This window comes from Lissotriton helveticus, chromosome 9 (assembly GCF_964261635.1).
Source record: "Lissotriton helveticus chromosome 9, aLisHel1.1, whole genome shotgun sequence".
NCBI classification, from domain to species: domain Eukaryota; kingdom Metazoa; phylum Chordata; class Amphibia; order Caudata; family Salamandridae; genus Lissotriton; species Lissotriton helveticus.
Genome location: NC_136070.1, coordinates 950108362 through 950133609, shown reverse-complemented (window position 1 = coordinate 950133609; position 25248 = coordinate 950108362). Strand labels below are relative to the sequence as shown.

Genomic DNA, 25248 nt, shown 5'->3' with positions numbered 1-25248 from the left:
TTAATTATGGAGCTGTGGATCTCGTAGTGACAAGCTCCCAGCCCATGTTTTCAGTATGGCTTTACTGTGCACTAATAATGTCTAAGAATGGACTTAGACACTATAGAGACATATCTGCTCATGCAGATATGCCCTCACATGAGGTATAGTTCATCCTGCCTTAGGGCTGTGAGGCCTGCTGTGGTGTGATTTAGCTATGCCTCTTGCAGTGCTGGTAGGCCTTGGACACAGGGATGTGTGTCAGGTCAACTCTTCACTTTTATCTGCACCAAAACATGCAGGCTGCAGTGGCAGTATGCCTGTGATTGGTGAGGGGTCTCTTAGGGTTAAACAATACAAGCTGCAGCCCTTAGAGACTCTCTCTGGTCACGAGGCCCTTGGTACCACTGGTAACATGTGAGCCAGAGGTATGCCAATTGTAGAAACAAAGTTTTGGGAAAGAACAGAGGTACTGGGAATCTAGTTAGCAGGAACGCAGTGCACACTCAGTCAAAGATGCATCAGAGTCAGGCAAAAAGTGGAGGGTAATCATGCCAAAAGGGGTACTTTCCAGCACCGTGCACCTAGTTTTTGGATGGCCAGACCCCTCTGGAGTGGCTATGGGCCCCACTGGTCCAGAAGGTGCCCCGCCTGAGTCTGGCCAATCGAATTCGTTCTTGGATCTGGACCGACTCCGGTAGTAAATCTTCAACCTTTGCCGGGGTTCAGTCCAGTGATGCTATTCCAGGCTGCACCAACCCCATGGTCATTCCAGACTCAAATGTCCACTCCAGTGCCGACCAGACCACGACCTTCTGGACCAGAGACAGTGTCTTCTTTTTCTGACAGGCCCGAAGAGGAGTATGACTGGGGTGGATCTGAGGATTCTTACAGCTACCCTGACCGCCTTGAAGAACCTTTGGCTGAAGACAACTGCTATAAGGACCTGGCTGATGCCAGCGGTCTGGACACCTCACCAGACAATGGCCGGGTCTCTCCTCGTAGTGCGGTTACAGAGTAAGGAGCCTCCTTTGCTATGGTGGTGCGGAGTGGAGGCAGATGCCCTTAACCTCGCGCTACCCTCTGTGGAAGTCCAAATATCTCAACGAAGGGGCATAATGGAGGCTCCCGCAGCCTCTGTGGTGCGAGGGGTGCCCCCAGGATTTATTGTTTTGGAGGGGGCCCCTCACCCTATAAACTTGCAGAATGCATGCAATGGCATAGAATAAGTAATATTTAAATGCTTGGTAAAGCCAATCTGTTTTCCCGAGCAGGCCCCTGCAGTGTTGGGGGGCCCAATCATTCAGGGGGCCCCCATTGAGCCCAAGACTAATGAACGGCTTTGCGATCTGGAGGATGCCGGGGATCCTCATCACATTCTGCATGGGACCCCATCATTTTGTATTACGCCACTGTCTCAATGGAGGTACTTCAGCATGGAGTTTCCCACACTGACCCCTCCTCCCCTTCAACAAAACCTCTCTGATTTCCTTGTTCGGACCTGGCCTAAACCCTGCACAGGCACTCCTGTCCACAGGGCAATCGCACACCACCACTGCCCGGCTCCTGGGGCCCTGCTTTCCTCACCCACCACCCCAACCCTGAGAGCCAGGTGGAACAGGCCTCTAATTAAAGGTTAACCCTGGCGTGTTGCCTACCACTCCACAGGATAGGAAATTAAAGAGGCTGGATACGTTTGAAAAGAGGATTTTCTCTTCCACCAACCTTGCACTACAGTGAGTGAACTTCGCTTGCCAATTGGGCTGATATAGCCACACAATGTGTGACTCAGGTGCTCAAGTGCTGCTCATGGTCTCGGTGGGGGCCAGATCCGTCCTGACATAGGCAATTGCCAATGGCAGGGACGTTGTAAAATCCACAATATGTTGCAGACTGGACACAACAGATTTGCTGAGCACGGCCATTAAATCATCAATGGTTCTTCTTCGCTCACCTTGTTGAGCTCCACTGGGTTCACAGGGATGTCAATATATCTGTTATGGACATGCTCTTCTGCGGCTATTGCCTGTTTGGTGACAAGGCTGATTCAGTGCTTGAGCGCTTTGAGAGTAGGGTCCACATGGCCCCACCCCATCGTCACTTTTCTTTTTGCTCCTTCCGTAGCTATGGCAAGGGCTACCAGCCATATGCTTTCCAACCCAGCCACCGTGGCGAACAGACTTCCCAGCTGTTTCGTAGCCTGTATGTGGCTCCCACAAATTCTGTGGGACTCAGAGCCAGAGATCTGCTCAGTCTGCCACCTGGCGGCAGGTGCAGCCTCCAAGCCCCTTTAGTCTGTCCTCACATAAACACGGGCACCCCGTTAGCGGCAGGATCAAGCACCACCTGCCCCAATGGCACACCATATCTTCAGACAAGTGGGTGCTTCAAATTGTCTGGAGAGGTTACATCCTAACATTTACGGAAACCCAGCTGCCCCGCCACCATCCTTGGATCAGATGACAGAGGCTTGCCTTTCCTTAAGAGACCAGGAAGTTCAGGCTCTTTTGGCCAATGTAGCCATTGAGAGGAGGCACCATTAGAAGTAGGTAGTGGTTGCTGTTCCTGTTACTTTCTGGTGCCTAAAGAAGACGGAGGTCTCCACCCACAGTATAAGTGAGGCCTTACTTGGTACAATTTGGAAACTGGGGTAATTAGAAAAATGAGCACACAATGGTGTACAAACTTTTCTAGCATGTAACTACTTACTATCTAATTCATATCGCTGGCATAAATAATGATTTAGACAAGCCCTTTCAGAATAGATTGGTAAGTCAAGTTGTTGCTTTTTAGTACTATCACTCTCTAAATAGGAAGGTCAAAATGCCAAAATGACTAATTCAAACATTCATGTTTCCATATGTGATTAATTGAGTACCACTGAGTTGACAACTTTTACGTGTAACACTGTGAAATGACAAAGCCACAATCTTTTTACACAGAGAGTAATTTTTTTCATGACAGTTGTTACTCATTGTGTTCTAGTTAGGTAACAGTGCATATGACCGGATGTATGACGTTACAACGCATACTTTTACTCCGCGTACCATTACAACGCGGTATTTACAACGAATACCGTTACAACGCATAGCGCTTTGGGGTGCTGGATAGTGGTAAGTATAATTTACTATTCTAACTCCAGTCCCCGTGGACCCTAGGGAAGGTGTTGGATAGTAAATTAAACTTACCTCTTATCCTAGAGCGCCCCCCAGCGCAATGCGTTGTAATGTCATGCGTTGTAATGCCCGCGTTGTAATGGTAGTGCGGAGTAAAAGTTGCGTCGTAACGGTTGTATACCATATGACCGCCTTTGTCTAGGTCAATATTTGTCTCCTACACAGTGACCAGTGTCTGCAAGATGCATGCTTTTTCTGGCCTTACCTTTAGTGTGTAGCCTGCACTGGCTTTTTTTATGTTGTCCACAGATTTCAGATTTCTTTACTTGCTCAATTATTTTGTTTTAATAAGAATGAAGGCTGAGGACGCTGGTCTCTATTTGTTGTATCCTTGGCAACAAGATTGGCTCTACTAGATATGATTTCTGTCACTGGTTGAAGAAACATCTGTTTAATATATTTAAAAAAAAGAAATTTTTATGTTTCCTGGAAAGGGTTGTAAGAAATCTTTCAGTGTTATCTGGGTGACGATCGTATATTCCAACTCTGCCATGCAACAACAAAAGCTTTAAAAAATGCTATCAAATGATTGCAATTTTACACAAGGTTCCTATATCACTTTTATTGCTGAACTTGTGGTCCTTGCTTCTGACAATTCACTTTGTGTATCTTTGTCGCACCCATTTGCCATGTTTATGGACAACCTGTGGCTATTCTGGTTTCTAGATGAACAGCCATGGAAGATCGTTTTTGAGCTCACATTTGACTGGGGAATCCAAAAGTAATTTCAGAAGCAGGAATGAACTTAGTTTTATTGCGTGTCAAAGATCTTGCTATGAAACTGCAGAGCAGGATATATATCCTTTCTTGTTCAGTTGTTCACAGGATGCTTATCTGAACATTATTTCCAGGAGAAAACATTTGGAAGCGATCAGACTCCACAAGAACAAACCTGATTCAATTTTTTACTCTCTTAAAGTTGGTAATCGTGCACCATTGTGATGGAATTCTTTAACTGCTCGTTCCTGCAAGATTTCCTAGTCTTTGGACTGACGTTAGATTGATTATTTACAGTTTTCAAACCAGCTTTATCTTGATTCTTCAATTTACTCTTGTTAAAGACGGTATGCCCGGTGTCCATTGTTTCAGTCAGACGAGTCAGCAAAGTGCCAGCTATTTTCATTTGACACTTGCCCTTCTTTTCATCAAGGGTTTGTAGTTTTCATAGTGCACTGTTTCTTCTAACTTGCTTTCATACATGTTCACTAAAGAGGCCTTTTGAGATTTTCTCCTAAACCTCAGTTGTTCTGGTCTGAGGAAACTGTCATGTGGATGTTAGAAAGGCTTTGTAGTTCTGCCATGAATGTACTTTCTCTGAAAGATCACCCCCTCAGAGTTACTAGTGTCTAGACCAACCCCAGTCAATTTGTATCATTTGCTGTTACATTTTTTGTGTAGACCTAAGTGAAAAGGATGCGCTTTTTTTGTTTTAAAGTAATCTCTTGTAGAGCCTGAAAGTGTCAGATTTATCTGATGCCTGGCTGTCCAGTGTTGACTTTATTTCATTAGTTTTTAGCAGTTTACTTGATTTGACATCAGGGAACTGGGTTTAGGGGTAAGATAGAGTTATGTATATGATGACTCTTACCCCTTGGCTCGCCCCAATTGCCAGCAAGCAGCCTCCCGCCCCTTCACATCTGCCATGTCCACATCTACCCAGCTGATCGGTTCATGAAGAGCACCAACGTTGGGATATATGGGAAATGTGATCTAGGAGGCACATTTACATTTAGTTATACCTTAGCAGTACTGGCTGTGGGAGCTGTGGATGTCACCATCTTAACAAGGAGCTTAGGGTCCTGCCTCGTGATTTCTTTTAACAGAAGAGATCTTAGGCAAGAAGTACTAGAGTGACCTGAAATATGAAGTACCCGTTTGTTTACTTGTTTTCCTTTCTTTAAAACAAATTCTGAAAAGAGGAACTCCAGAAGACCACAATTTATTGAATATTAGTCTCGAATATATTTGGTTGATGGCCTTCTGGATGACTATCAATTCTTTCATTTGGTATTATTGAATACTGAGTTGTTCTGGTGTGTAAATATTTCAAGGTCAGCTTTAGAAATCTCATCTAATGTTTTCCTGATAAAGGTGCCATTAGCATGACTGTTTTTTAGATTATGACTTTCAGCATTTTCGTTTAACTCATGACTTTTAACATCTTTTTCTAGGGCAGAGCGAGCAACTGCAGTGCTGTTGTCAGATCCCTGCTTTCAGATGCGCTCTATCCAATATCTGCTTGGGCAGATTGACCCTTCAACACTTGGAGCCACAACTTCTCTCGCAGACAAGAAACACTTCTCTTTGCAGGCTTGTAAGTCTATTCACTTTACATACAGACAGGAAGGACCTAAGGGAATAAACAGGGTTTTGGTAATGAAAGATGAGAGTGCAATGGAAAGTATCCGTAATCACTTCAAATAGTGTTTGATGGGCTGCTGACCATTGTTTGTTCAGTTAAGATTTGCACTAGTTACTGACCTTGCCACCCAGAGAGTTTGGTTTTAATCTTTGCTTTGCCCCTTGGTGAACAATCTGGTAATTTTTTGGCAAATCACTTTCTCTCCTGGCATTAAATTGTAAATATGTCAATGTACGTATGTGCAGTGTACCATTTTATGCTAAGTACTGTGGATGTTTTGACTCATTCTTAAGCATTTACTTTCACCACTCACTATGTAACCATTCTGCCACCAGTGGCCTAATGTACCAGCGTTCCTAATGGATATTTATTCCCACAATTTCCTCGTTTTGGAAATTTCCTAGAGTAATAATAGTGGTTTGTTTAGCTTTTTGTTTGCTAAATATGCAGTTTTTCTCACAAAAATATAGAGAACAGGCGGCTACAAGTTTGCAGCATATTCCTTAGAGTAGACACCCCATAAAGCTAGCATTTGTACATTACTAAGTTCCACATGATGGACCCTATGTAAGTTTCCTGGACATCAGGTTCGTAGATGGCTGTTGGTGGTATTGATATGTCCCCATTTGTGAATCCACTCCCATTTACCAGATATGCCTGGCATTGTGACCGAGCGACATAGCTCCCTCTGTTAGTACAACAGCCTATTTGATGTAGTTTATTGTTTTCAAGCAATAACTCTTCTAGTCTATGCCAGGCGATATCCCTTACTAACATATTGGTTCCAAGTCACGCCAAAAGTGTAACAGTAATTCCATCTGCTTCCTTCATTGTGTCATAGGAGGCACTGGATAGTCTACCGGAGATTTAACAAGCAAAGTCAAAAACTCTCTACATTCCTATGGGTAATTGGTGTGATTTCATTTAGGTTTTAGGTAGCTTTGAAACTCTTAGTTCCTGGACTTATGACTGCACACACTCTATCCACCTTCAGAAAGGATCTAAAAAGCTACTTGCTTTAAAGTAACGCTAAAGGGAGCAATGTCAAAAGATCCCTCAGTAGCGAGTAATATACAAAGTTTCCCCTTCAAATCAATCAATAGGCAGATGTCTGTGTCTGACCGACAGTAGACCTATATGTTGTTTCTGAAAGAGACATCTAGCCGCAGATTCCTTATCCTAGATTACTCCCCAGGCGCCAGACTGGATCAGGAAATTTTCCCGGCAGTCCCTGCATGCGTCGGCAGAGGGCGCTGAGTGACTCTGCAGTGATGTCGTCTCCTGGATGTGACGTTAACAGAGTCCACATAAGCTCCGCCTTGAAGAGCCAACTTCACTTCTTTTCCGTGCTAACAAGAGGATCTGCACTGCAGTTCCTCTGGCCGTTTTCGGCCTACTTGATGTTTTTTCATCGACTGAGCAGTGTGCCTTTCTTCAGTGTCCTCTGGGGTCAAGCCTAGTGAGTCCTGTGGTCAACAAATGTCCGCCACAGATCCTCACTCGATTTGCATGTAGTGTCTGGGTGAGCATGACGACTATCATGAGTGTGTATCTTGCCAACAACTCCAACTGGAAACACGCAGGGTACGTTGCATGAAGCATGTGCCGGGCGCGGATGTCCATGTCTTCGAAGTCTTATTGTCTGTGGTCCCCTAAGCATTCTAGGGACTGACCATGAGTCCGGACTAGAAGCCATTCCTGCTGGCGACATTCACCTTTAACATCCAGAGGTAAGTCTCAGCACCAGCGGTCGAAGTTGCAGCGCCTCCCACCTTCGTTGCTTACCACAGATCACTTTCTTTTGTTGAATTGCCAATGCATGAGTCCTCCCCGCATCTCCCCACCTATCCTGGGGCCAGGGTGTCTTTGACCCAGATCAGATAATATTCTCAATCTCTTATTTGTGATCTGGGGTCACCATCTCCCTCTGGAGTGCTCTTGGGCCCCACAGAAGTGCATGAGATCATGCCTATGACTCCACTGGCGGGTTCTCCCTCTGCTTCAAGTCGGCTTGTTGTGTCTGACACTTCAGCGGCACCAGTGCACCTCTCATCGTGTCTCCCACCTTTGGCTCCAGCTTCTGGTCTACCAAGTCCAATGTTGGCGTTGGGCTCTTGTCTGCCGGCTCCAATGGCTGCGCCGTCGATGCTGATCGACGCTCCTTCTGACGTCGAATCACCACCTTCTAGGCGTCGACCGGCTTTGGTTACAGCGTCTGATGCGGCACGGATGGAACTGACTGTCTCAGACTCCCTTCCTCTGGTTTTTCCTTCTGAGGAAGTACTACAGAAGGTGTGGTGTCCTCCTCCAATTCCGGACACGTTACTGCCCCCAATACAATCTGACTGGTTACTTTACTTGGGTGACACCAGTGGCTTAGAATCTTCACCAGTCTCCAGCCTCCTGTCTCCTCCTGGTTTGGCTACGAAGGCGAGCTCTGTGCTGGCGTACATGCTCAATCGAGTTTTGATTGCCCTAGATTAACACCTTCCTTTGGTGGAATTGTCAACACACTCCTTAATTTGGTAATATACACCCTGCACAGTCCAATGTTGAGCCTGTACTTCATAGTGACTTTCTCTTCGATATCCTGTTGGGTGCTTGGACTAAACCCGAAACAGGGCTCCTTGTGGATCGCTCAATTTCTCACAGGCATCACCCAGCCCTGGAGGATCCCTCCTGTCTTCTTCGACATCCCTCTACTAAAAGCTTTATAGTTCAGGCTGCTTTAGCCACGCAGAATATTGTTTTTCTTCCCCCTGTCCCTATGGATAGGGAGGACAGGAAGTTTGATGCTTGTGGTAGGCATATTTTCTCTTCTTTTAGCTCTGCTATGCGCTCTCTAAACACTAATTGTGTACTTCCTCGCTTCTCCCACGCCTTGTGGGACTCTGGAGCACCGCTTACCCTCCGTTCTGAAGGAAGCCCAGAATGCTCTTGTTCCCCTGGTACAAGATGGGCAGCAAGCTGCCACACTTAGCCTTCTCTGTGGAATGGATACTACTGATTCTGTTGGTCGAGCTATGTCCTCTTCCATTGCTCTACATCGATGCACATGGTTGTGTGCTACCAGGTTTTCAAATGCTGCAAAACTTCTTTGATGGACATGTTGTTGGATGGCACCTCCCTTTTTGGTGTGCACACCGACTCTGCTTTATACCTATTCGGGGATAGTCATGGTGATACAGAGTCTTACCTCTGTTGTTGTACTAAGGTCATCAGGGACTGTTATTTCCCCTTGTTCTGACTCTTTCCCACCTTCCTAGGGCGGAGTTCTTCTCTCCCCTCCAGGGTTACACCCTGTGTGGTGTTCCTGCTTCCTGCAGGTACTTTTTGTCTCGTTTTTGCTGTCGGTGACAGGTTTCGTTTCCAGCCATCTGGAACTTATCTTACTTTGCTGTCTCCTGGTAGTCTTTTCTTAGGCTTCTTTTGCTGCTTGAATTTTCCTACCCGAGTACTTACTCCATGGTAGGTATTCTGTTTATGTTGTTCAGTTGCACTATAACCTTGTTCCATGTTTTCAGGGACCTTATTTTGTATGCCTTGGAGGCATTTTTGTGAGCTACTTATGCACTTTGTACCCTTTATAGGGACTTCGCCTTTCTCCTTTCTCTGCTGTTATGCCCATACAGGCTATGCTGGTGCCACAGGCAGGCAACCTCTTTGGCCTGATTTACTTTCATTTCCATCTTCGTTCCTTTTTGGTGTGGCCCTTTTCTTTGCTTTGTTTTACTCTCTGGAACACATGGCATTCTCATGTTATGTTCCTATTGGTTCAAGCCTGGGTTCCACAACTCCAGCCGTGTGGTTCTCCTGTGACTGTTCATCTCCAGCAGTCTAGTATTCTTGTGACTGTGTTATACATATCTGCCATTGCAATCATTGGGTAACTGTTTGGTCTGCTGTTTTTTTTTGGTCTTCTTCACCAGGGACACCGGAACCCTTGCTTGTTTGGATCCTTGACTGGTATCTTCCGTTCACAAGATTCTGGGTTTCTCTGTCTGATAGAGACTACTAGCTGCAGATTCCTTAACGTAGAATATTCCCAGGCGTGAGACTGGACCTGGAAAACTTTCATGCCCAGCATCCCTGCGCGCCGGGGGGCGGTGCCATGCGACTCCGCCAGACGTCCTCCGTGGGCGTGACGTCAGCGAGGTCACATAAGCCCCACCCCGGCAAGCTGACATAAGTTTTCTTCTTTTCCGTGTCCAACGCGAATCCAAATAGTGTTACTGGGGAGTTCAGGCCTTTCCCTTTTCGCTCTTGAGCGTTTTTTCTGGGTACAGTGTGTGAATGCCTTCGGGTTTTAAAGTGTGCTCGTCTTGCGCACGCCAGATGTCGGTGACGGATCCTCATTCCATCTGCATGTGGTGTTTGGGGGAGCTCAAGATAAGTTTAGACAAATGTATGTATACTCTACTTTCTCCCCCGTTCTTTCAGGTGGCTACAAGTGTAAAATTTGACTACTTTGTTCCCCCTTTTTCCACTCCTTTCTTAACATAGTCAGTGGGATACAAACTACCCCACAATAGTGATATTTTTCACGATATCCTTATCTTACCACCAGTGGCAGCACCAAGACCTGGCTACCAGAAACTATTACATATATTAGTTATTTTCACCGTTTGTTCCTTAAAGTGAGAGTGAATCGTGTGCGTGTGAAATGTTGGGTTGCAAATGATGATGAAAAACACGATAAATATATCACAAACAACGACGAAGTTCGTCATTTTTTATCAGGTGTTCAATACCAATCTGGCAATTACCTAAGTGAAATGAATAATATGATAAATATATCGCCAATTACGACAAATTTCGTGATATGAAATATGTGTTTTATACCAAAATGACCATACCAAAGCAAGAAAGAGAAAAGACCACGAGAAAAATATATCACCTTTTTTTTCCACAGGTCACTACTAAAAACTACATGATTGTATAATGTCTATTTATAAGAATCTGAAGACTATTGGTTTTTTGACATTACGTGTTCTTTTTTCCTTTTTCTTCCTCTTGCTTTCTTCTAGAGACCAGATTGGGTCAACATTTTTGTCAAAGGGCCTACTCAAGCCCTGTTGCTAAATAGAATAGCCGATTTTTGCTACTCTTTTTTAGGAAAATAGGCATTCTACACTAATTGAGTTACCTGAGTTTAGTAGGGATTAATTAAGGTCCTGATGAGTAAAGCAATAGGGGACTGCTTACGAAACATGTCGACCAAGTAGGGTGCATTGTTCAGCCCTACCACAACGCCTTTTTAACATTTCCAGCCAGAGAAGCGAATAAATCATTTTATCTACTAGCCAGGACATTTTTAAAGATTTTTTTTTTATACATTACACAATTCTATCCCTACACCCCCGATCACTCACACATTTGTCACACCACACATAGCCGATCTCAGAAATAACAAGTGCTCCCACGTAGTTTGTCGGTCGTAGCACGCCCCGCCCCGTAGAGGGACGGGAAGACCCCTATGATGAAGCATGACACTATGGGAAATCATAGTGTGAGGGGTATTTTAAAAACATATAGTGCTTGTTTTTGTCACTTACAAAGACCAGCTCCATACACCTGACTTCACATTGAACATTACAAATTAAAATATAATTTTTTTTAACACCCATTGATAGAATCCCATTGTTTGAGTGTTTGGGGGAGCACGACGAATCCACGGACTATGAGGCGTGCCAGCAGTTGAAGCCGAAGTCCCGGCAGGCGCGCCGGATGAAGCTCCTCGCATGTCCAGGTCGGCGTCGGCACTGCGGCCGTCCCTTGCGGACGGCTTCAAGAACCGCTGCTTCCGACATCGTCCTTCTCCTGCACCCCAGAAGCGTCGCTCACCTGTTGGTAAGTGTCGCAGTTTGTCCCCGCTGGCCATGTTCCGGCCTGTTGGGGGCGTGGGCTGTCCACGGGTGGTGTGACCCCACGCGTTGTCACCCTATCCGCCGTTCCCCGGTGCTGGGGTGACTGAAGCCCAGATGGAGGCCTATGCGGCGGCCTTGCAGGCCTTGTTGGCTCCTCCTTCTCCTCCTGGGACGTGTGCGGATCCCTTGCCATGTGAGGGCCCTCAGCAGCGTTGCCGGTGGCTCCAGCGCCAACAGGTTTGGCTCCAAGTTCAGAGGATGTGGTGTCGTCGGGGTGCGGCCCTTCGGGGTTCTCTCCTTCGGACCACGGCGCCTCTGCTAAGCCACAAACCTCCGCGGGGGTCCCTGTGGTGTCGCAGGAAGTTGCTGGGGCTCGGGGCGTGTCCCCGAGCCCTTCCCCTTCCTCTCGACAGGCGGCGGCCTTGTCCGAGGCGACGCCGCTCAGGCGCCGGCGGCTGCTGGCCCGGCCAGCGCCACAGGGGCTGGCTAGGGGTCGGACGTGTCCCCTGGCCCCCCTCGTCCCTCCACGCAGGCGGCTGCCTCGTCGCAGGTCGAGTCGGTGCCGCTCCTTGGCCGCCCCGGCTCCAGCCCGCCCTCGGTCTCCTGCGCCGAGCGGGTGGTGGAGGTCGTTCCGGCGTCTCCTTCGGCCCCGGTCGATGTTGACCCGACTCCGGTTGTGGACTCTACGGCTCCCGGACGGCGCTGGGTTGTCGATTCCTCTTCAGATGCCTTCGTCGCCAGAGGTTCGGCGATTGATGGTGTCATCCTCCCCGCAGACGGGTCGCTGATTTGTGGCTTTTACCCCAGCGTCGTCTAAGGACGGTTCTTCACCGTCGCCACGGCCGCAGTCTTCGATGGAGGCGCCTCATGTTCCTCATTCTTTGGTCCCCCTTCCCCCTTTATGGACTTGGCCTTTCCTTCCTCTGGTTGGCCTGGGGGCCGGCCGCCGTAGTCTGCAGCCGTCGCTCACAGAGGAACTGCTTTCCCCACCGCGGGGGCCCTACGGAGGCAGATGCGGCCTTCGCTCCCGCTGTCTCCACGACTGCAGGGATCCTGTGCATGGGAGATCCAGCGGCCCACTTCCCCACGGATCATCTTCTGGAGGTCCTCCATCAGGGCTCTGATGGTCGGGAGCTGCTTTTGCCCTTCGAGGCTTTGCTCCACACTTCCCTCCTGGGAGCTTGGGGTCGACCCACCACGGGGGACCCAGTACCGCAGCACCTTCTGCACCGCCACCGTCCTGCGACTTATGATCCTATCTGTCTTTCTCTCCACCCATCGACCAGGGGCACTCTTTTGCAGACAGCTTCTTCCTCCCTGTCATCGGTGTTTTCCCCCCTGTCGCGGGAGGCGTTCTGGTTGGATTCCTGGGGACGGAATATCTTTGCCTCCACCAGTGCGGCCTTACGGGCCCTTAACACTCTTTGTGTCCTGGCAAGGGCCACTTCTTGTGGGATTCGACTGAGTCCCTTCTGTCTGCCGCTTCCAGTGAGGGTGCCAGGGTTGATCTCCGGCACCATGTGTTGGATGGCCGGGAGCTGGCAGCCTTCATGCTTTGCTCCGCTCTGGATGTGTCGGAGGTGCTTGGTCGTGCCATGGCCTCTTCGGTGGCCCTTCATCGCCATGCATGGCACCAGGATAGTGTGTTCCTGAAGAATGTTCAGGAAAGGTTTGTGGACCTTCCCTTTGATGGTACCCTTTTGTTCCATGCCCCTGCCGAGTCTGCCATTCAGAGGTTTCTGGCGGGGCTCCGCCCTCCTCCTCCTCTGCCTTTTCCCCCTCAGTGACTTGGGAGCCGTTCTAGTTTTGGGAGGTGTTCTTCCATTGTGTTCTGGGGCCTTGTTATGAGTAATCCCGATGGTGGGTGTTCTGTGTGATTGTTGTACCTTCCGGTCCTTTGTTGGACTTTGGTGCTGTTGGCTGCTAGTCCACCCCTTTTTAGGTCGAGCTGATGTTGCATTCATGCGAAGCATGAATGCATCAGCTCGACAACTTATGCTGCCCGTATTTAGGAGAGTGGACAGCTACCAGACGCGCGCTTTGACGAGGTCGGATTTCACCTCGGGAGCGAGCGTCTGATAGCTGCGCATGCGTGGTGCAAGCCCTGGCTCTCACACAGACACAGACAGCCCCCACCCCTCTGCATGCACGCACGCACACACACACACACACACAGGCGCGCGCATGCACACGCAGGCATGCGGCACACATACAGGCACACATACAGGCACACTATCCCCTACCTCGCATTCTCTCTCAATCACACACAGTCACGCATGCGCACACACTTTCCTTCGCGCACACAGGCACACACGCGCGCACACACTCCCACCTCCCCACCCCCCCAGGCATACACACAGGCATGCACGCACTTCACATCAGCCCTGGGCCCCACTCACCGACTGCGCTCTTCCGGCGGGGCTCCTCACGGCGCGGCGCGTCTCATCCTCTAAATCGGGGCTCCCTCAGGTCAGAGGAGCCCCGCAACAGGCGCCACACTCCTCCTTTTCCCCGGCCCCCTCCTGGGGACCCGGGCTACCCCGGACGTCAGGGCGCTCCATGCGCCGGTAGCTCGCAGCTCGCGGACCCCGGGAGGCGGGACTTCCGGTCGGCGCGAGCGGATTGGCCGGCCGGGCAAGAGCTTCCGGGTCGCCGCAAGATCAGCTTTCAGCGGCGCCGGCACACGGAGCTCGCTTCTCCAGGCTCAGACTGCCCCTGTGACTTGGATTTTGCCCACCAGGACCGTCCGAGGGAAGGCGGTGAGGACTCGTTTTTAAAGGTAGTTCTATTTGTGATGAAATGCAGGCTGTGAAGACAAAAGTTCCACAATCGGGTGCCTGAATCTGAATGTCTCACTCCACATGTGCAAGTATTAAAGCAACCGGATAGCAAACACAATCACAGTCATATGAAAACGAAGGAAGTACTTCAGAACATGGGTAACAAAAATATTTTTTTTTGGATCCATTTCACGGCGAAGCCTGCAACACATCTTCCTGCCAGCAGGTCTCCCAGCCTGTTCCCAACCCGTAGTTATCTGTCAGCCCTTCTCCCAGCAGTAACTGCGTGCTACAGTGAGAGGGAGTGCTACAGCAGTGAATGAGTGCTACAGTGAGAGAGAGTGCTACAGCAGTGAATGAGTGCTCCAGTGAGAGGGAGTGCTGCGGCACTGCGAGTGCTCTTGTGAGAGTGCTGCAGCAGTGACTGAGTGCTCCAGTGAGAGAGAGTGATGCAGCACTGTGAGTGCTATAGTGAGAGAGAGTGCTACAGCAGTGAATGAGTGCTACAGTGAGAGAGAGTGCTACAGCAGTGAATGATTGCTCCAGTGAGAGGGAGTGCTGCGGCACTGCGAGTGCTCTAGTGAGAGGGAGTGCTGCGGCACTGCGAGTGCTCTAGTGAGAGTGCTGCAGCAATTACTGAGTGCTAGTTTTAGTTAGTCATATACCATATGAATGTTACAGTCTCTTAGAGTGAAACTCCCCCAAAAGGAGTGTTATCTTCACAATATTGAGATTACAGGGGTATCCTAATAAACATAATATTGGCTGGTGATCAGGAGTAATCTGCTTCTACTCTTGCCCTTCCGGAGCAGCTATGCCAGGCTGTCTAGGGTATCTCTTTTCCAGTTTCCTAAAGTGTGTATATCTAAGATGTCTTTTATATTTGAGTTTTATTTATACCATTATTTGCCGCATTATTGACAAATATATATGATTTAGTATCCTGAAGGCATGCCTTACTTCTCTTCCCATTTAATAGGCTGTTCAAATACACTGAACATAATCTTCACAAAAGTTATTTACAAAAGTTTAATCTATTGCCATTATAAATTACAATAACTTTTATTTAAGTATTAATAAAAAAAATTAAAAGCCATTGTTATTTTTAATATCAATACATCTAAGTCACGTAAATACAACACATTGCATTACAAATGCTATAGGTATCACATTTGCGAAAGTTAAAACTATTAGCATTGTAAATGACAAAGCTATTAATTTCGCTATTTTCAAAACCAACACATGAATAAAACATTTGTCATTTACAAGACCAATAGCTCAAACTTTCCTAATGCGAGACCTATTGCATTGCAAATGCTTGTTTAATTGTGGCCTGAGATTAGGCCTTCTGTGTATTCTTTCTGGCTCATTGGCAAGTTGTTTGCGGTTTCCCCGCAAGTCTTTTTTGTTGTTGTCCTCTGATGTGGATACGTTTTCCTAAGAGGGTTCCCATGTTATTGGGACGTAACTTGCCCTAAGAGGGGCAGTGGTAGCTATTACGTCGCTCTCTCCTGTGCTAGGGAGGTGTGGTCGTCCTTTGGGCCTCTGCTCTCCGTGGTATCACGGTATGTCGCAGGTGCGAACATCTTCTTCTTCCTCTTCTTCTTCCATCGGCACTTTTAGCGGTGTGGCCGTCCCTTGCTTGTCGGCTGCCTGAGGCCAGGGACCCACTACTTAGTGGATTGGTTCCCTCCGGGGGGATTCCCCTTTGGGGCCATTCGGAGCGGTTTACTAGCCTTGCCCTTGTTCTGAGCCTGACGTGCTCCAGGCGTTTAGTTTTGTGACCTTGTCAGCAGCTGTCTGCCCCCGCCTGCTCTTCTGTTCTGTGACTGGCGGCCTTGGTTTGGGCCCTGGCGTTCCTGTTTTTTTCCCACGGAGCCACTGTAAGGTCTCATTCTTATTGTTCCATCTGCCTTATTGCTGAGGTGCTGGTCAGTCTTAACTTCGAGCTGTGAGGGGCTCGGCGGCCCTGTTCACTTGGTTCTTTCCCGGTGGAGGACTTTGCTGTACTTCTACCCCTTCTCCTTGGAGTCCGTAGGTGGCTATTCTTCCTCTGCGTTGTCTGTACCTCGGGGCTTCCGGTGGAGGTCCCTGGTACGTGGATGGGCTTGGGGGGGTGTGGCCTCCTTCGTTTGACCCTTGCTTCTCCCGTTGGTGGAGACTGGGTTGCCTCTTTGTCGTTATGGCACATCCCCTGTGAGGCTGGTGTTCCTCCTCAATGTTGAGGCCTTCTTCAGCTCAGGACCTGTGACTCATCCCCTGTTGCGGTGGACTTGGCTATTTTCCCTGCCCCTGTGACTGGTCCCCAGTTGGGGGGTCTTGTGCTCGTATAAAGTGGGAGTGGTCGTCTCGTAGACCCTCTTCCCCTTTGGGTATGGCTAGGGTATCTATTCTATGTTAAGGAATCAGCTGGGGTTCTTTTACCTGTCCTTGACCACCTCCTTCTTTCAGGAGGTATGGCCGTCCCTGGCAGTATAGTCCAGGGATGGATTACCGCTGCTCCTCTGTTCCGGGCTTGTGGCCCTTCCCCTTGTGGTTGTAGTTGCTGATCTCTCCTCTCCTCCTCCTCCTCTCCCCGCCCCCCCCCCACCCCCCACGGAGTGGTGCTTTACGCTTTTCTTGCTATGGCTTGCTGCTCTGGCCTTCTAGTGTTTTACTGCCACTTGGTGCTCTCGCCTTGGTTGCACCAGCTGTTCCTCCCAGTGGTGCTCTACCTTTTTCTTGCTATGGCTTGCTGTTGTCCGCCTTCTGGTGCCGTTGTGCCACCTGGCGGTGTTTTTCACCTTTTGTGTCTCTTTTTTGTCTATCTCTTTTTTTCGCACACTGTTCCCATGCTCTCCTCAGTTTTGTTGTGATGGCTCAGCGTTGTTGCGCGGAAAGTTCTCCGAAGCAAACTGATGTCATCGCGCCGGGGTGGGGCTTATGTGACCTTGCTGACGTCACGCCCGCAGAGGATGTCGTGCGGAGTCGCGTGGCACCACACCCCTCCCCCTTGTCAGCTCTCTGCCTCCATGCGTGGAGATTGAGAGGCGGCAGTTGATAGCTTTTGACCTTCCTCCCAAGTATTCAATGTTAAATTGGTGGCCAGGCGGTCCTCCACTAAGACTCTATACGCCTGCGGTTAGCAAATCTTTGTATCATACTGTAAAGAAAGGTCTGTTGACCCTCTTTCTGCTTCTCTCCTTACTGTTGTTCTGTTCATTCTTGCCCTTTGCTCAGCAGGTCTCTGCTTTGGGTACTCTTAAGGGTTATCTTTCTGCTCTATCCGCTTTTTTGTGGCTGCCAGACCAACCCTCTCTATTTAGATCTCTAATTGTAAATAGGTTCTTAAAAGGGCTCAGTCACTTGTTTCCACCCATGCCCTTTGTCATGCCACAGTGGGAATTTAATTTGGTCCTCACAAAGTCTTATGTATGCTGCTTTGGAGCCTTTGCACAACTATTCCCTCCGACTGCTTACCTTCAAGACAGCCTTTTTGATGGCGATAGCATTTTCCCGGAGGGTGGGTGAGTTGCAGGCATTATCATGTAAGCCCCCCTACATGATGACTTTTGTAGATAAAGTAGTGCTTTGCACTCGTGCTTCATTTATTCCAAAGTTGGTGAACCCATTCCATCTGGGTCAATCTATAGCGCTGCCCACCTTTTTTGCTCCTCCGCATCCCTCTAAAGAAGAGGAGCGTCTATATCGTCTGGACCCAAAAAGAGCGTTGTCGTTCTACCTTGATTGCACAAAAGAATTCCTGGTGGATGACGAACTCTTTGTGGGGTACTTGGGAGTTACGAAAGGTCAGGCAGTGTAGAAAATAACTATTTCTCGCTGTGTCATTCTCTGCATAAAGATCTGCTACGCTTTGGCGAAGAAGCAGCCCCCTGAAGGATTAAGAGCCCATTCCAACAGGGGAAAGCTTGCGTCTACGGCCTTGCCTCGGGGTGTCCCAGTCCTGGACATCTGCCAGACACTAACATGGGCATCTCTTCACACGCCTTCCAAGCACTACTACCTGAACAGTCATGTCGGCAGGGACAGGCATTTTGCCTGTTCAGTCCTGCAGGACTTTGTTGTGTGAGGAATTTGTCCGCAGCCCAATGCCAGGAGGGTATGGCTTGGGTATCTATTCTAAGTTAAGGAATCTGCAGCTAGAATCTCTATCAGATGAACAAGGTACTTACCTTCGGTAACCTTACGGACCCACCCATGCCTCCTCGCTCTGCGGACTTATTTTTTAGGGTTAGGGTTACTCCCTTTCTCAGGGCCCTAGTTTTGGCACACACTTACGCCAATCACTTCATGACTCCTTGCTTGCATGGAAAAGTGAAAAGTACTGACGTCTGCACACCTCGGTGGCCCCTCTATAGTTGACAGCGAGGTCATAGCAGACGATGTCATGTGGTGCCGAATGGAGTCACCGGACAGCGCGCACAAGGGGTACTGCTCACACAAAATGTTCCGGTAACAGCCTGATGCCTGGGAAATTCTAAGGTAAGGAATCTGCAGCTCGATATTATCTCTACCAGATAATGGTTTACCAAAGGTAACTTGTTCGTTTTTCTCCAAGGATCCAAATGTATGTCGGTTTGAGTTTCCAGGGGAGATGGAGAATGAAGTTTCTCCAGTGGTACCAGGGGAACTGATGGATCAATTCTAGCTGAGTTGTCGGAAAAGATTGTGTTCTCTCAGATATTATACTTGTAACGAAATGTGCTCACCCCCAAAGTTTTGGACTGATGCTGCTGATTTTTTGACTCGGGGTGCATGGATGCCTGATAACCAGACTACAGTGCCGGTGTCATGACCCTTACCGGGTATGACTAAATGGCCTGTACCCAATTGGCATAAGCTAACTTGCTCCTAAGTCCCAAGTATATGGTACCAGGGGTACCCAGGGTCTGTAAGTTAGAGTGTTCCCTCAGGGACTGTAACACTTGTTGTGCCACTCTGAGTGGGGGTTAAAGCTCTACTCCCAGCAGCCTCTGCAGACTGTTAGAGCAGTGGAAACCTGCTAAGTCGATTTTGCCAATTTAAGCCATGCCAAAGCCCAAACTTCCTTTTTAATGTATAGGTCAACCCTACAGCAGGCCTACCGAGTTGTAAGGCACAATGCAACATATTAAAAAGTAGAACATGTGTTTTTACATGTTTGGACAAAAAGTCGCAATTGTCATATTAACTGTGAGAGAGACTGGTAGTTTCAATGGCAAGTACAGAGTCGCACACTGACTGCTCAGCTTTGCTAAGTTCTGAACAGGACTACCACAGTTGTTACTTCAAGGTATCAAAGAATTTGTTACATTAAATCTGACTTGATGCCCAGGTCAAAATTAATGTAACTTGTTGCCACATGTAACTTTTAGGAAGTGGCCACTCTGTTGCCTAGTTATCCAGTGGCCATTTGCCAAGTCTGGCCACGGGACAGCCTTCTGCTTGACTGGGGAGATGTATCAACAGCTCCCAGAACAGGTAACAGTAGTGGACTGCTGCTGGAAGAGGTGTTCCCTCCTCCTGGAAGGAAGCTTCATGGTGTGTTAGTCCAAAATGCGAGTTTCAAAGGGGAAGCCCCCTTTGAAAGGCAAATGGTGAACACACTTAACAGGGGCTACTCCTTTATTCTGAGTAGAAAGGTTGGTGTCTCGGACAGAAAGGGGTAAACACTGGCTGAACAGTTTTTCCATGTGCCTGTTACTCTCAGGTAGCCAACCCTTAAGGCGGGCTACCAAACTCCAAACACCAAGAGAAGAGTTCAGCTACCTTGGGATTGGGAAGAATAGTGCAGTCTGGGATAGCTAGATACACTACCCTAGTAAGTTGTCATCAGGTGGGAAGGATCCAAATAGCACATTGGCTAGTGACCGTGTCCTCCCATAAAGACACCTTCTGGGCACTCAGATCTCGCTTAGACTGAAGAAGAGGGCCAAAGAAGGACTACCCCGCTGACCATAAAACTTGCAAAAAAGAGGCTGCATCAAAGTTGGCATGCACCTGCTGCTATAAATCATGTACTGAGAAAGATACAATTACAACTAAAATTGTCCATTGAGGGGGGAGGAGCCTAGCTCGTGGCCGTAATGGTCGCTCTTTAGCTCGGCTCCCGCAGCCCTCCGTCCTGATTGATTATCCTGACTTTAATCCTGTCCGGAGACGACACATTTGTGGAGAATTGGAAATATAAAGGCTTGCTCGTACTTACCATCTTACCCCGGGGTCTCGGAAGTGCAGCGGCTCCGGAGTTGTGTCCTCTGAGAGATCGGGGCCTATGCGAGACTTGAACCGGGACCTGGCCGGTGAGATCCGGTGGCTCTCGGCCCCAGCCGAGAGCGTGAACCAGTGTTGGGAGCCGATGTGCGAAGATCCCGGCGATTCTGACCCGGGCCTGCCCTGGTGGCCGCGCGGCCGAAGTGGGTGAGGTGCCCCGGGACCTGATTCTGTGAAGGGGTATCCCCCCCGCCGCTGCCTTGTCCGGCGGCCCTGGTCCTCGGGGCCCGGACTCCGCTTGTTGAGGGCGCCGGTGCTGGTGCTGGCGGAGACCTGTCTTGGGCGGACATCCCTTTGACATCGTGGCCGCCCGTGCTGGGACCCCCGAAGCTTGTAAAGTCCTACATTTGGGAATCGTTATTTACGGGGGTCTTGGTGAGCGGCGATTGGGCTGATTCACGAAATGGCGGACGGCCTTCTGGACCGAGAATTACCCTGTGGCGGCGGGCTCGCATTGCCTATTTATGTGGGGATCGGATCTGGTGATCGTGAGCCGACGGTCAGGGATATCCTGGAAGCCCTGAGATCCCTGCACGCTTCCCTGGCTCGGGGCGTCTTGGTGGGTCCGCCACGACCTGCCGCCATTTTGGGCGGCCATTTCTTCTTGTCGCCTTCTTGTTTCAATGACTCCGGTACCTCGTTCCCCTCGATTGACTTGAGTGTCTCCGCCACGGATGGAAGTTCTTGTACTGTGCCGGTGGCTTCGGAGCGCCCGGCTTTTCGGGGTTCTGGCCCCGGGGACTTGTGCATCGTGCCGCGGCCCTGTTCGACATTGCTGCCGGGACACTTTGTTGGATTGCCTCCTGTTCCTGCTCCGATGACTTTGCCTGAGTCTATAATTGGGACCACCTCGCCCGCTCCAATGGCGCATCTGGACTCCTGTATTTCCTTGTTCGTGTTGCAATTGTTGATGCACCTGTACTTTTCATTTGGGCTTTTGCTCCCTTTCGGAACTATCTACCCCCCACGTAACTATGCTAGTCATTGTTCCACTCGATTGTGTGCTGATCTCGTACTTATTTTGTTTTCTTGCATTGTCATGTGGTGGGTGGGGTGTGTGGTTCGAAAGGGTTGGGGGTGAAATGTACGATTTCTGTTTGATTCCCGGTATGCGATTTAATGGCACAATGGTTTCTACGCGTAGAAAGGTGGGAGGTCCCCTCCTCATATTGTTTTGTGGCACGTGATGGGGCGTCGTCCTGGTCTGTTTTGATTGTACGTATCTGGTGGGGCGGGGGGCTGCGGCCGACCGTTTTGATTGTGTTTCTTTTGCTCCTCCCTCCTGTTTTCTTTTCTTTTCTTTTTACGCTTTTGTTGTTCTTTTTATCTCGTCTTTCTTTCTTACTTTCCGCTATATTTCGGGTTCTGGTTTAGGGCGACAGGCACGCTGTTTGAAGGGTAGGCCATAGCCTTCTACAGGGGTGCAGGGTGGGACGGGTGGGTAGGGTTCTATTGTTCTGTTCGTCTTCTGTTTCTATGGCCCTTTTGTATCTCTTTTTCGTGAGGCTGCGTCTGTCCTGACCCCCTACGGTGCCTCCGGGTGGGGGATGTGGTGTCGTTAATCCTCCTGCGGTGTGTACACGGGTTTTTTTCCCCGATGTCCACGCCCCCACGTGGGCCGTTACTCCTTTTTTGTTTCCTGTCTTATCGCCGTGGGGGGCCTGTGTCGGCGTGTCTTCCTTCTTTCGTTTTTTGTTTTTTATTTTCCCTCTTTCTTGATTTGTTTTGTTTTCCCTTCATTCTCCCTTCCCTTCTTCTTCCCCTTCCCTGTTTTGTCTCCCCCCTTCCCTTGTTCTCCTTCCTATGTCCTGGAGGTCAATATGACGGGCTGGTTCTGATGCCTTGTCTTTCCGGTCCCTCTGTTCTGGCTTGGTGGTATTTCGGGTGGCGGGCGTGCTACAAGGATATTGTTCAGGGGCCGACTGTGTCTCGCACATCCTGGTTTACTTGAATGCATTGTATTGTCCCCCCGATTTTTGCCCCGTGCCCCCTTATTAATGTTCAGGTTTGTTTTGGTTTGTCGGATCCCTCTGTATTGAACGTGAGCCTGTCACTGATCTCCTCCCCTGCATATAAAATTAAGCCTTCTCTACTCCTGTGTATCGGCCCTATGGTTCCTGTATTATTTCTCCTTTTCTACGATTGTACGGCTGCTGCCTTGTTTCGATTGATTACGCAACTTTTGCCTTGCTACTCCTGATTGTTTCGAACATTGCGGCCGGCCGGCTTGGTTGTAGGCCTCTATTTGTCTCTTAATTTGATGTCAATAAAGGTTTTCAAAAAAAAAAAAAAATTGTCCATTGAACAATTTTTTATTCTTGTTATTTGTTCTGAGTTCAAAACATTGGACTGAATTCATCTTCGTTGTTTTCAATCATCAACTTGATACATAGTCTTCGTTAACAGCAACAAGAAATACAGCCAAGCCAACACCTGCTTCGCGAAAACAATTCACTTCAGGGTTGTTAAGAGGAGAATACTTTATATTAGAAAACATTATATAGACACATAACATTTAGACCAATGACATATCCCATGCATCATGTCGCGATAATTATTTTACAAAACTCAAGACCAGTAAATACTGCACGGAGCCTTTAGAAAGTAAATATATGTCCAAAGTTATTTGCTTTGAAACAAATCTCAAATCACATAGGTGGAGAATTCTAGATGGTTTATAACCCCGTGTTCGTGCAAATATGTAATTTTAAATGGAGAAAAAAGAGAAAAAGACAGAACAACATATATGCATGTGTTCCAAATTCTGTATTCCAGTGCAATGGGGGCAATATTAGGAAATGCTGCAATTGTCTATGGTCTGAAATGCCGCAGTTGTCTATATTCCTAATATGAGTCTGAATTCAGCTGGAAAAATTAACCAGCCAAATAAAATTTAAACTCCTCCAAAAGGGGAGTGGTAGCAGTTCAAGCTGAAAGTCAAATGCAGCTTCTCATGTCCATGAATTTCACGGACATGAGTACATATAAACTTCCTAGTCCCAACCAGTCCATTGCCTACTTGAAGTGAGTTATTCATAAACTAAATGGGGCTCTCTTCCTTTATAGTATCTTAAACATGCTCTTATATGCACAGCTCATAAGTATTTCATTAAAGTAATAAAATGTGTACCTTAAAATACACGAACAGTTAAATGAGTAATAGATTCCTGTTTTTAAAGCATCACTTCCAATAATCAGTATTCCTTCCGGTATCTTTCCCAATAACTAAAAGAAAAACATATAAGAGTAAGCAGCTAATAAGAAAACTGTAACATTTTTAACTGAGTAACACTAATTCCTTCGCGATCTCAGACTTCGTAACGTGTTCTAAAGACACATACACAGCAGCTCTCTAACAGAGTCTATCTTTGAGAAGGAAGCAGAAATAAATTGCACCGGGGTCTCAGGCATATTACCAAAAAAGATTCTTTAACTTGAAGATTTATTATTTAAAAACCACCAAAGTAAATCCAACAATTCCCATATCAAAGAATTTTATATAGTGAAAACAATATATTCCACACGGCATTCATAACGGATACACCCACATACCAGTAAGTAAACCGTCACCAAGTTTGGAGATTGCAACAAATAAGATCCACCAAACAACATCTACCTACACCGTGCTCTATTCGTCTGACTTCACAAATACGACCATCGCAGTCATCCACTCTATTATTCCTGTATCGGAAAGCACGCCGACCGCATATCACTCTCAAGATCATTTGTGAAGAAATTCAAACCAACTATAGCACCTTAACTTACTCGTAAAGGCTGTAGTCTCCTTTCAATGAAAAGCCGTGATCTAACGCTGTAGCGTGATCGCAGTTCCTTATATGCAAAAACTTGTAACGGTCAAATAAATAATTGGGCCCCAATTATCCACTTAAGCCAGTTCTGCCGGCGGGAAATTTTAACAAATAGAGAAGTGAAATAAATAAATATAAGGTATAAACCCGGAATCAAACCCCTCCAGAGAACAATGGTGCTGTACCTAATCCCAAGCAAGTGAGCTATTGGGATGGATGCTGGAAGCCTCAATTATTCAATACTGTTATTATAATATGCCAAGGCACACGTCCCAGCTAGCTCTCACATAAATACATTACTTAAATTAGTTGGAAAGGAAAGTCTGTCAGCGTGGTCACCAGAGCTCAATATTCCAAACGGAAAAAACTTGTCATTCAAACATACACCATGCTATAATAAAAAACGAAAGTGAGCAGAAAATTAGGTGAAAACGAGGTACAAACTCCTCAAGAGGGCGAGAGTGCCGTGCGTGGTCATACCCTGTGAGATATAGAAGGACTTGATCCACCTCACATATTTGGTACCTAGGCAGAAACTGCTACTTGTGCTAGCGAAGAAAAGGGCTGTGCCTGTCGTGTCCTCCTTGTGGAGAGGTCACCCCCTGAACCCAGCCAGAAGCATAGACTCCAAGAGTCAGTTGGATGTCTTCCTGTATGCGGTACAGAACCACAACTGTGGAGGAAGCCTGCCTGTGAAAGTTGGTGTCCCAGATCACTGCATCGTCGCTCCTCAGCACTGGAGACCGAAACTTGACTCTCAAAAGTTACACCCAAGTTTCCTGGGCTGAGGAGAGTTTTCCGAGTGCAGTTTGGTTAGGAAAAGGAAAGCTACTGCAAAAGAAGGGAACAGCTGTTTTCATTGTGCCTGGTGACCAGTAGTCGAGTGGTGATTGGACTTTTGCTGGACCAAAGAGGACTTTGAGGAAAGTCGACCCCTGTGGCCAAAGTAGCCCCACCAGGACCTTCGACCAACGAGTGGCTCCAGGAAGACTGGTATATTGTGTACACTTGCAATATATTGTC

General features: G+C 48.1%; 1 protein-coding gene across 3 annotated transcripts in view; it reads left to right on the top strand.

The window, feature by feature from the left end:
- Nucleotides 1-25248, top strand: part of RNF123 (ring finger protein 123) — a 1600675-nt gene that overhangs the window by 1300755 nt on the left and 274672 nt on the right. For all 3 annotated transcript variants that reach the window (XM_078661207.1, XM_078661208.1, XM_078661206.1), the window contains exon 36: nucleotides 5327-5469. In XM_078661207.1, the coding sequence (XP_078517333.1) occupies nucleotides 5327-5469 (143 nt within the window). The remainder of the gene's footprint in view (nucleotides 1-5326; nucleotides 5470-25248) is intronic.